This window comes from Lycorma delicatula, chromosome 3 (assembly GCF_047948215.1).
Source record: "Lycorma delicatula isolate Av1 chromosome 3, ASM4794821v1, whole genome shotgun sequence".
Taxonomy (NCBI): domain Eukaryota; kingdom Metazoa; phylum Arthropoda; class Insecta; order Hemiptera; family Fulgoridae; genus Lycorma; species Lycorma delicatula.
This window is the reverse complement of record NC_134457.1, coordinates 190,103,611-190,116,386: the sequence shown is the minus strand read 5'-3', so window position 1 is coordinate 190,116,386 and position 12,776 is coordinate 190,103,611. Positions and strand designations below refer to the sequence as shown.

General features: G+C 30.1%; 1 protein-coding gene across 1 annotated transcript; it reads left to right on the top strand.

Annotated features, from left to right (window-relative positions):
• The first annotated feature begins 416 nt into the window (after positions 1 to 416).
• LOC142322299 (macrophage migration inhibitory factor homolog) lies at positions 417 to 12,272 on the top strand. The gene is made up of 3 exons (XM_075361216.1): positions 417 to 639; positions 6,166 to 6,338; positions 12,049 to 12,272. Exons 1-3 carry the CDS (start codon positions 532 to 534, stop codon positions 12,131 to 12,133), a joined length of 366 nt encoding a protein of 121 aa, XP_075217331.1. The 5' UTR covers positions 417 to 531; the 3' UTR covers positions 12,134 to 12,272.
• Positions 12,273 to 12,776: the final 504 nt, after the last annotated feature.

The following is a 12,776-nucleotide window of genomic DNA, read 5'->3' as shown; positions in this document are numbered from 1 at the left end:
TACGTTCTTTGTAACGTAGTACTTGTACTATGATACGGTAGCTGCGATATAGTATCAAGTATCTTATTTACGAATTAACGAGTAACGAATATTCAGTAACGGGTATCCAACTGGAAAATACCAAATACATATGATACTAAATTTATCGTTACTTTTACAACACTATTAATTAGTTATTTATATGGTTTTTTTAATATATTCTACTTTGAAAAAGTTGGAAATTGATATGTTATGTTCGGGTGAATTGAGATTGACGTTTTTCTGTGCTTCGAACCTCTTGATTGCCGCTTTAATTCCAGCAAGCATTTCTTGTATTGAAGAGTAATTCATTGTTGTCTCTTGTCACCTATGATTGCCCTTGTTATTTTGAATCGCCCAAAAGAGTGATTCTAAAGAATAAGTTATCAATGAACTGCATTACTTGTTAACTACACTTTCTGAAGGTTGTCTTCTAGGTCGTTCGGTGTACTTAGCTTGGAGATTTGTGTTATTGTAGATACTCGTTGAATTTTATTAGTATTTCTGATTAAAATGCCGTTTTTTAGGATAGAAACGAATCTCCCAAAAAGTAAAGTCCCTGCCACCTTTCATCAGACAACTGTAAAAGTGATAGCCAAAGCTCTCGGTAAACCTGAAAGTGTAAGTGATTGTGAATTGTGCTCTCTGGTGGTTGTAAGATTCTAGTTTTTAACATAATTATTTTCCCAACTACGGATATAATTAGGTTTTCAGCTGAATTTTGATGTTCTAAATTAAAATTATGTCTTATATATTATATTGCAAGTTATTTGGTTACCGCTTTATGATGTTGATATACGAATGCTTTACCTGTGTTCATACTCGTGAGGAGGGAGTGTTTGATTAAAAATCGGTATTAATTATAAAAGTTTATCGTTGTTTAATTATTTACTGGAATAGTCGAAATGCCATAAAAATCACCGACTGTAGTTGAATTATTCTCTATTAATCATTCTTATGATTTAATAAAGCATCATAAAAATATGATACAACACCTTAGAACGGCTAATGAGTAATCTGTTAATCATCAGCAGTATATAATAAATTAAATGATCCGAGAATTCATAAAAAAGGAGGCAGAATAATGTATTATTAAATGATTTGCCTTAAACAACTGAAGATTGTATGATGTTCTGTTACCCTTTGAAGGTTGATCAGGTCTAATGGAATATGGGGTGGAAAAGTTGTCAATGGTACTTGTTATGTGTTACCATTAACTGATGGTATAATATTAAAATATACACATTTATAACATGCATTATATAAAATGATTGACCATACCATTGCTGTCACGATCATCGTGCATTACATCTTTTTTTTAATAAAAATTAATTACAAAATTAAAACATTTAATCAACAAACCTTGTGCATAATATTTTAAAGATGGCTTAAGAACTGTTTGGTCAAGTTCTAGTTCTAAATACATCTTGTGAGTTATGAAAACTATCTATATCCACATTACTGCTACCATTATTATTAGTATTACATTTACTATTAAATTGGGTAATATTAAAATAATTTTAATTTTTAATTTCAGGATTGAACTGTAAAATTAAATGTATTCTATTTTTTTTTAGAAATTTTCTATTTCTATCATTCATTCTACTGTTCTTAAGAGAAACTAATGAATTTGGTGCGTCTCTAATGTCAACAGTTTGTACAATTACAGCTAGAACTTACCCAGGGTGATAATGTAATTGCTCCTAACAATTACATTATCACCCTTTGAGAGTTTGCTCTGAGTACCCCTGTCATAATACAATTTTTGAAGATGAGCTCTATTGTGTAATTTTTTTTTAGTTATTCTGTTGCCCAGACAATTAAAATGTAATAAGTTTCTGATTTGTCTTCCATACAGTAATTCAGATGGAGACTGTATTAAAGTCAGAAATTGGGATAGTTCTTAATTCAAGAATAATTAAATATTTGTCAACACCTGCCAATTCAATGTTTTTGAGTATACCTTTGAAAGTTTGAATATATTTCTCTGCTAAGTCATTTTATTGATAATGCGAGTCATTTATTGATAAAGTGGTATTAGTAACATTTTAAGGACATTTTGTTCACAAAATTTTTAAATTGGTATGCTATTAAGTCTTCTAATTTAACAGTTTTACTAAAATAATGTACTACAATAAAAAAAATATTTTTTTTAATATTGGAAAACATCAGCTCCTAAGATACTTCAAGGTTTATCTGGCATTTCTCTGTCATTCTTTCTTTCTGGTTAGCTTTTCTGTGGTGTAAATAGGTAACACAATTTGAAACCAATTCCTCACTTTGTTTACACATATTAGGCCAGAATAAAGTTATTACTCTCGTTTTACACTTTTCTATACCAAGATGATTAAAATTAATTAGTTTCAACATATCATGTCTAAGGGACAAAGCATCTACTAAACAATCATCTTTAAAAACTAAATCTTTACATACTTACAAATTATCCCTGTAAGTAAAATTAGGGACAATCCATTTGAAGTGACCCAAGGATGGTTGCTTGACCAATTCAGAAAAAATGAAACTTACCCACTTGTTTCCTACATATCTCAGGACCTTATAACTATTTTTTTTAAAATTTTTTATTTAAGCAGTTTATCTGTGGTGGCCATTTTTGTTACTGTGTTCACATGTATTTGTATGATTGTAAGGGTTTACAGAAAAAGTGATAACTAAAAAACTATTGGTCCTGGAAGGATGAAACAAAAAGTAATTTAATCATATTTTATCAAAGTAAAAGATTGGTCCAGTGGTTTATTTACCTATCTCTCTTTCTATGAGAAAATTACCAATAAAGTTGAACACGAAAAACTGTGAAATTTCAAGAGGCAGGGTTGGCATACACAGTTTGAATTATTTTTTTATATGTATGTATATGTTAGTAGTTTTTCCATAAATAATATTAATGGTGATATAGGTATCCCCAAATTTTTATAATTTTTGAAAACTAATTTTTAAAAAAATCAAATTTTGGCTTCAAATAACTTTGATGGGGCTGGTGATAAAAATCTCAAATTAATGAATAATGAGCAGTTCTTTTAGGAGTGCTTAAAAGGGAAGCCCAGAGTTTATTTAAAAATATTTTTGAAGTTACTTTCACTTGTGAATTTCGTTTCAACACTACCTTTCTTTTTCTGTTTAGCCTCCAGAACCACGGTAAGGAATTACTTCAGAGGATGAATGAGGATGTTATATATAAATGTAAATGAAGTGTAGTCTTGTACAGTTTCAGGTTGAACATTCCTGAAGTGGATGGTTAATTGAAACCTAACCACCAAAGAACACCGGTATCCATGATTTAGTATTCATATCTGTATAAAAGTAACTGCCTTAGAACTCGACTTTGAAGTCAGTTGATTTGCAATGATGAGTTCACCACTAGACTAGTTTTAACATTACCTGATTGAAAAATACAGAGGAACTACAAATGTCACCTTTAATTCAGCTTCATAGTGGTTGAAAGGAAAAAGGGCGATGTGATGTAATTTAAAAGGATGTAATTTTTTGTTTATATACTTATATTATAAGGGATAATATTTCATGGTTGGTTTCAAGTTTCTAAAATGTACATTCTCAATACTGCATTTAAAAATCATTTTTATATTAATCCCTTTAGACTTGTTTAATGCAATGGGTAATGTATATTAATAATATTAATTGTTAATATATTTCATATTTAATGTATAGGTCAGTTGGGTAGTGATAGCTTAATTCTTAAGACAAATAACCTTGCCAGGTTTCATATTTTCACCCATTCCAGTCCTTTCTTTTTAACCCCAATTTCCTTAAGAGTTATTGATCAAAATAATTTTTTCTTATCTTTTCTGTATATTTGTAATACTGTCTTAAGAATAATTTCAGAATTTTAGCTTTTTGGTTATCCAGGAAGTTGGACATTTGGTCCAACTTCCTGGCGAGTGAGTCAGTGAAGGCTGTTGCACTTAAAAATGTGTTAATGGATTACATATTCAGTTATACAATTCTAATATTCTGCGTTTAATGTGATTTAGCATTTTGATGTGCTTTTTTATGTTTTGGAATGTATTTTGGATGTGCCAAATGTTTTGTCATTTATGATTATGTTCTGTGTGATGTTCTGAAGTCAGCAACAACCAATGTTGGTGAATATGACCTGTTAGTTTTACTTGACCATTTGTTTTCACTGTTGTTAATTAAAGTGGTTTTGCTCATTGATGCTTCTTGTAGTTTCTGTTAATGTGGACACAACACTGGGTTTGGGGCAGCTGATGTGTAATGTAATTTTTATATTTAAAACTCTTACTAATTTGTCTTTACAATATCTACTGAAAGAATAAATTTGCAAATAGTAACTTTTTGGGTTAGTAACCTTTTTGAATTTTGATTCTGTAATGTACTGTAAAGTATGAGTTACGGTAATTATCTTTAATTAATGTTAAATTTACCCTAGTGGTTAACGCGTCTTCCCAAATCAGCTGATTTGGAAGTCGAGAGTTACAGCATTCAAGTCCTAGTAAAGCCAGATATTTTTACGTGGATTTGAATACTAGATCGTGGATACCGGTGTTCTTTGGTGTATACAATCCGTATTTAAAAAGAGAATTAAAAACGCATTAAAATTTAGTTTTTTGTAAGAATATATTACTTAATTATGTTACATAACAATCACTCTGTAGTGAAGGTAATTGATGCTAATTTGTTGACTGATATTAATTTCAAGAACAAATTAAAATTTGAAAAGTTGTACATTTCACCACCAATTTATTGCCCACATATTGAGACTAATATCACACAATTAATGCGTAAATTGGTAGTTGTATGGATGAAAGAGGCGGCGGTGTCTGAAACCAAAGCCCCTCCGTCTTTTTAAATGCAGTTCAATATTTAGGTAAGTATCTGAAGGTACAAGAAGGTAAGAAGCTGAAGATACGAAAACTTGACAAGGTGATCGCAAACCCTAGGGTACAGGATTCGTATTTCTCTACTATATTGATATAGTTTGAAGAACATTTAAATATTTCTAAATCGACCGATCTACATCGTGTTTTCAGTATTAGATATCAGTAAAATGATCATGTAGAAATTCATTATGATTGTATGATAAAAGGTTACGATCATAATATTCAGCTGTTGTTGATGATACCGACACCCTGATTTATCGTATATGAAACCAATAACGTTTACGACGATATCCGGAGAGATATAGATCAATTTGATATTTCTGACTACCCCATTGACCATCAATGTTTTAGAATGACTAATAAGAAACATGGTAAATTCAAGAATGAAATGAACGGTAAACTGATTCGTAAGTTTGTAGGGCTTCGTTTCAAGATATATAGTATTTTCGATTTTAATAAGAACGAAAAGAAAGTAGAAAAAGGTATCCCTAGGGTATCTATTGTTTTATACGGATTTGAATACTAGATCGTGGATACCGGTGTTCTTTGGTGGTTGGGTTTCAATTAACCACACATCTCAGGAATGGTCGAACTGAGAATGTACAAGACTACACTTCATTTACACTCATACATATCATCCTCATTCATCCTCTGAAGAATTTTGTAAATGGTAGTTGCCGGAGGCTAAACAGGAAAAAAAAGAATTAATGTTAAATTACATAATAATTTTTTGGTTTAATTATTTTGAGCTCAAATTTCAGTTAAAATTTATTCATAACCTCTAATGTTTATCTTTCATGTATATTGTAACATTTGTCTAGAAGTATATTTGTCAGAAGGACTAAGTGGACTATTCATATTCCTTAATGAGAAAATTGATGAACTACTTACTATTTTATTCCCAGTCTAGGTAACTTTCATCAGCTTGGCCCCATAAATGAATTATGAGAATTGTATACTATTCATAAATGCCTTGTATGGCAGCTGTATTATTGTTTGTAAATAAGCTTATTTAATAGTGTAAGTTCTTGAAATTTGCACTGATTGGACTTAAACTTTTAACATATAAATATCGACTCAATTTAATTTCTTCTTTTAAGTTTCTGATTTGGTAATATGTTTTATGTAGGTTTTTGGTCTTTTTTGTTACATTGCGTTATTTTGTTTTTATATTGATGTTGATAAGAAACAAATGAATCTTTTATTCATTTTTCAACAAGGGAAACTTTTCATTAATTAAACTACTAATGAAATTATTTTTTTTTTTTAGTATTGTGGTATTCTGATAGTGCCAGATCAATCAATTTCTTTTAGTGGTTCTTCCGATTTGTGTGGAAATGCATCCCTTATGAGTATTGGACAGCTTGGGGTTGAACAGAATAAAAAGATTGCTGCAATTATTTATGATCATATTGAAAAGGAATTAGGAATACCAAAAGACAGGTAGAATTAAAAAAATATTTGATTATAGTTTAGTTTTGATATTCAAATTTTCTTAAAAAATTTGATTTTTTTGCACACTTAAGATAAGTGAAATATATGATGTGCTTTTTTGCTTGTTCTGTTAAGTAAACACAGTCCCACAGGATGAAGTTTATTTCACATGTATAATAGGCTGATTGCATTAAGTACTCTGGATTGTGATAAATAAACAAGTGGATGTTGAAATTGATTGCATTTGCAATACTGCATTACTTATTATGTAATGAGTATTTAAACTATTTATATGTTTTTAAATTATTTTAATTATAACATATCTTTTTCTAACTTTCTAAGAAAAGTATGGTATTTTCAGTCGCAGGGTGGGAGTGAATAGTGAAAATGAATTTTCTTTACATTTTGATGTATGAGGTAGTATGAAAATATCATTCACTTAATTTATATATATATATATTTTTATTATTTTTCTAAAGTTGATCTTTTCAAGACCCATATCACCTCTGTACTAATAAATATTGTATAAATGAAATAGGTTGAACTTGATCCACCCAAGTACAGAATTGAATAAAATGAAATGGACATTCATCTTATTTTTTCATACAATCTACAAAAGCATTTTAGCAAATTTTTTCTTTTTTTTTTGTAAAATACTTGGTATTAAATTACATATTAAACTCAAAATTAAAATTAGAGTATAAAAAGTTAAAAACTGAAAAATAAATATTAAAAAATAAATAAAATTAAAAATTGCACATAAAAATATGACTTCAAGTATTATAAGATTAAATAAAATAAAATAAAATATAATATCCTATCCTATCCTATCCTATCCTACAGGTGTTTGGCCTGTCAATACTATAGTAATGAACATTGAATGGTTATGTAATATCATCTGGAAAAGTGCTGCTATCTATAATCTATATATTATGCTATATATATATATATATATATATATATATATATTATGCTATATATATATATATATATATATATATATTTATTTATTTATTTATTTATAGACCTGAGTGTATACTTTTGTGGCTTAAGAATCTCTATAACTACTGGATCAGTTTCTTTGAAATTTAGATATGCTGTAGTAGCATATCTAAAGTTGTAAATGTGAATATTTTTATGAAGATTGGATGAGTTGTTCCTGAGTTACACTATATATAAGGTCAAAAGAATTTGAAGTGTATTGACTGTATAGTGGTGTATTTTTCATATATGCTTATGGTTGAAACATGATGCTTGTGTGTAGGGTCTATTGATTAATCACATGTATGTAGTATGTTGTACTGTGAAAATCAGTGCGTTTCTGACTGCGAAATAGTGTTGAAATGAAAAGTTGGTCTTCTTAGCAGACTGCGCAAGAGTTTTTTTCCATTTTTCTGAGTAACAATTTCAAACTAATTCTTTAAACATTTGTCAATGATTCAGTTTAAATTTATTTTAAATGATCTGCTCATATTGATTAATTAAATGATGTTAAACGAATGTTGTTTTTGTGTTAAAACTTAATGATTTCAATGGATTATATTATGTTTAGTCCATAACAAATCCTATGATTAGTTAGCAATACATTTTAAATGAAATAAGGCATATGAATGTTGCTAATGATTCTTTAACCTAGAATATTTTTGTGATTAAAGAAAAATTTAATTTTAGTATTTAGAAAATGGTTAAAGGAGGTGCACATGATATTTCTTCAAACTTTGTAGTAGATAATTTTATCTTATCTGCAATCATTCATTAATCATAGATAAATGTGTTGTTCAATAATTGGATGCATAAAAGAAGTCAGCAAACAAAGTATTAATATTTTATAAATAATACAATGATTGATTATTTTTTAATTAACTAGCCTTCTGTTTAAAATGTTTTCTAAGCTAGTAAATAAAAAAATATTTTTCTTAAAGAATTGTTTGAGGATAAATTGGATTAGATTAATTCATTTTGAAATTAATAATTAATTCATCCTATAATTAAATAAAATTGGTTTATTCCATTTATATAGTGTCTAAATAAACTGCTAGGAATTGGGTTAATTTTCTCCAGCTGTATATGAAATGCTGTCATGAAAAAGGGATATTCTGTATAAAGGTTTTTAAAAAGTACCAATTAAATATATTTGAATTCTCCCTATCCTTTTGCAATGAATACCTAATTACACACACAAATATTATTCAATTTTCAGGATTTGGTAATTAGTCAGTTTTTATTGATTATATTTATCTGTTACCTTAATATACTGTGTGTTTCAAAATTAATATTGGGGTTTTAAAGTTAATAATATTTATTAAATTTTACTTACATTGCTAGATTATACATGAAATGAAAGAGCAACTCCTAAGTTTTTCCTATAGGTGTTCAGTGTGGGCACCATTCGTCACATGGCACACATCCAACCGATAGGAGAGTTCATCCCATACTTTAATCAGCAAGTCTGGAATAATTGTTGCTACAGCTGCTCTTCAATCCTGTGTCTCAAGTCAGGTAGGTCAGCTAGTAACAGTGGCACATACACGTGATCCTTTATAAATCAAATCACCAAAGAAAAAGAAGTTGTAAAGGGTCAGATCGGGCGATCATGGAGGCCACAGCAAACAAGCCCTGTCATCTTATCTCCGGCAACTGGTAAAGCAGTTGGGGAGATTTTCATTCAATCAGTCATGTACAGCATTATGCCAGTGAGGATGTGCACCATCTTGTTGCCAAATAGAAGTTCTGTGGTTCAAATTGCAGTTGAAGAAAGAGCTGCCATAGCCGTAGCATAGCCTAGGATTTCCTAGGACTACACACAAAAGAATCTTACACGTTCAACATTGTCCTCAGACACACTCAGATGTCCCGTACTCTTCTCTTTACAAATACAGCTAGTGGTTTCAAATTGTTTATACCATCTATGAATGTTATTGTTACTCAGGGATCGCAAAGGAATTTCAGAGTGCATGTTCAATAGCAATTACAGATTCACTCTTTACAAACTGCAAAATAGAATGTTTTCTGTTTGGGGGGGGGGGGGGGGTTTACCATCTTTGCTACTAGCGTTTTCAAGTGGAAGGTACCGGAAACATTTTATGAGCTTGTGCACAGCTAAACTGTTTGAGTTGCTCTTTCATTTCATGTATAATCAATCAATGTATGTGAAACTTGAGAAATATTACATAGCTTTAAAACCTTGATATTCATTTTGAAACATACGATACATGAATCCCTCTTATTTCATATTACTCTTTCTAATTATTTATATAATCTTTAAACTATTCATTTTTATGTATTAATTTTATATTTTTTGTGCTGCTTTGATTGAAATGTTCCCAAGATTTCCATAATACTTTCAGTAAATACCAGAGCAGTTCCCTTTGTTACTTGTAATAGGACACCTAATCCTTTCCTGTTGTGATCTATGTAATGCATAAAATGTAATATTCTGAATAAAACAGTTATGTACTTATTATGTAAATAGACTTAATTACTTAAGAAGTGGGTTTTGTAAGTTTTAAAAATCAAGATAGTTTATGTTTACATGTGTACCTTGTTTTGTATGTTTTATCTTCTCTTTTACTATCTGTAGTGAGAGAGTAGATAGATAAATGTTTGTAAGCAAATCTAAAAATGAAAAATAAATAAGAAGGTGTATTATTTTTTTATTAATTATGGCAAACGAAAAGTAAATTGGCCATAATTAAATAAACATAATTAAAGGGCTATGCTCTACAGGATTTGTTTGTCAGTAATCTTATTCTTAGATTTCAGAAAGTCAAAAAATCTATAAGCACCTGCTAAAATTATATGAAGTTCTATGATATGGAATGATCTGTGATATTGAACCAAGTTAAATATCCTTACAGTTAATATTAGCACTAAAAATAAGTTTTTCAAAGGCCAAGAGGTTTATCTATTCGTTTTTGTGGTTTATTTTTTCAGGATGTCAAGTAATAGAAAATTGTGGTGAAATAAAATTCATTCAGATTTAAAACATTTTATGATACAAAATTGTGCAGTTTTATTTTCACAAAATGTATAATTACTTTTGAATCCACTGCAGTCTTTTCACAACCTTCATTTATGTCATTGATCATAATAATTATTATAAGCAAAATAATTAACTTAAACAAAAGTTTTTGTAAATATCAATTTTAACATAAGTTAATAGATGTTAAATCTAATAAGTGAATGCCAAGACCCTTCTCCATGCCTTATTAACCTGTTCAGTCCAACCTAATAAACTATTTATCTTTAAACCAAGATTTTTTACATAATCACCATAACTAACTGCTACCATTTAATACTCTTGGAAGTGCAGTATTCAAATTTACACTACTCGTTAACCTACAGTTTCCAATAATCATTACTTTGGATCTATCCTCATTTAGTTGAAGACATGCGTTTGAGCCCAATCAGCAGTGAAGCTAAGATCATCATTTACCTTTTTTGAGATTTTAAAGAGCAAAGAACCTGCATCAAATTTTGCTTCATGCTTAAAAAACCTGGTGCAGAAACTTATCGCATGCTTGTGGAAGCATTTGGTGACAATGCTATGAGTAAAAGTAAAACTTTTTTGTGGTACAAACGATTCAAAGATGGACAAACGACAGTCGATGACGATGAGCGTTCAGGAAGACCATCAACAAGCGTACCAAAAAACATCGCCAAAGTGCGAGAGGCTATCGTTGCAGATCGTAGACAAACAATCCATGATGTTTGTGCAAATGTCATATGGGTCCGTGCAACGCATCTTGTTTGACAATTTGAACATGAGATGCATTGCTGCAAAATTCTTACAGAAACTGTTGAACAGTGACCAGAAACAAAATCGCATAGCTGTCTGTAGTGAATTGAAAAATTCAGCAAGAGATGACCCTAACTTCATCTCCAACATCATAACTGGTGATGAGACATGGGTGTACGGGTATGACCCTGAAACTAAGCAGCAGTCGTCGCAGTGGAAGTCGCCAAGTTCACCATGGCCAAAAAAAGCACGCCAAGTTTGCAGCAACGTGAAGTCCATGATGATTGTTTTTTTCAACATCAAAGCCATTATCCATAAGGAATTTGTTCCTCTTGGTCAAACTGTCAATGGGTTGTTGTAATGTGAAGTTTTGAAGCGGTTATGTGAAAGCATTAGGCGCAAACGTTCAGATCTGTGGGGTAACAACAGCTGGGTTCTGCACCATGATAACACCCCCGTGCATACATCGCTAGCTGTTTGGAATTCCATGGCTTCCAAAAAGACGGTAGTGATTCCCCACCCACCCTATTCGCCTGACCTTGCCCCGTGCGACTTTTTTCTCTTTCCGAAAATAAAATTTCAATTGAAAGGCTGTCGTTTTAACACAATTGAGAAGATTCAGGAAGAAACGCAGAACATGCTTTGAACACTTACACCTGCAGACTTCCAGGGATGCATGGAGTATGGGAGAAACACTTGGATCACTGTATCAATGCCCAAGGGGATTACTTTGAAGGAGACAGTGGAAATTATAAGTTATGGTAAGCTATTTTATTTTTATGGTAAAATTCCGTGAACCTTTGGGTAGCACCTCGTACATAAAGCATGTGATGAATCATCAGCAGACTATTTTTGCCTGTAAGAATTTTCAGAGTTAAGAGAAACTTATTTGATAGGCACATACTTTAATACATGTACTTATTTTTGCATATATGTAGAAAAATAATAAAATCTAATCAGATTTATTCATTTCTTTTGTAGGATGTACATATCATTTATAGATTCTCCATCATCAGATGTTGGTTATAATGGCACTACATTCCATGCAATATTTGGTGGCAAGTAAGATAACCTGTATCAGAAGAATGCATTTAAAACTGATTAAAAATAATTGTTGTTGATATTTAAGTTATAATATTTTAAAATAAATAAATGCTGGATTCTGTATATATTTATACCATTAAAATGTATTTTTAATATTTAAAGTGAACTTGTTTACTGTTTTTCACCTGAAATATGCTCTCATTTTACCTGTGGTGTGTTTTTCATCAATATTGCTTATTATTATTTTCCTCAAATATTTTTTTATCCAAGTTTGTAATGAAGAATGGAGGATGTATTATTATGTATTACCCTTGTCGTTTTCCTTGTTACTGGAATGTGATTCTGAAAACACATCAGCTTAATAACTTAGGAGAAAAATGATTAAAAATCTCCTGAGAAATAGTGATTTCAGGAACTGGGTATTCATTTATATCCATAGTATTCATTTATATAAGATTGAATTGTTCTGGGTGACTTAAATAAACAAAGAGCTGTAATAAATTGATTCCATGTATGTGTTCACAAATTCAAATTGAAATTGCATGGTTTATTTTATGTATTAAAGAAGCTAATGTAATACTGTAAGAAGATTTTAATGTTATCAAGGGAATTTTCTGGTCTCATATGATTTTACTGCAATACATTTCTCATTATATGTTTTAACA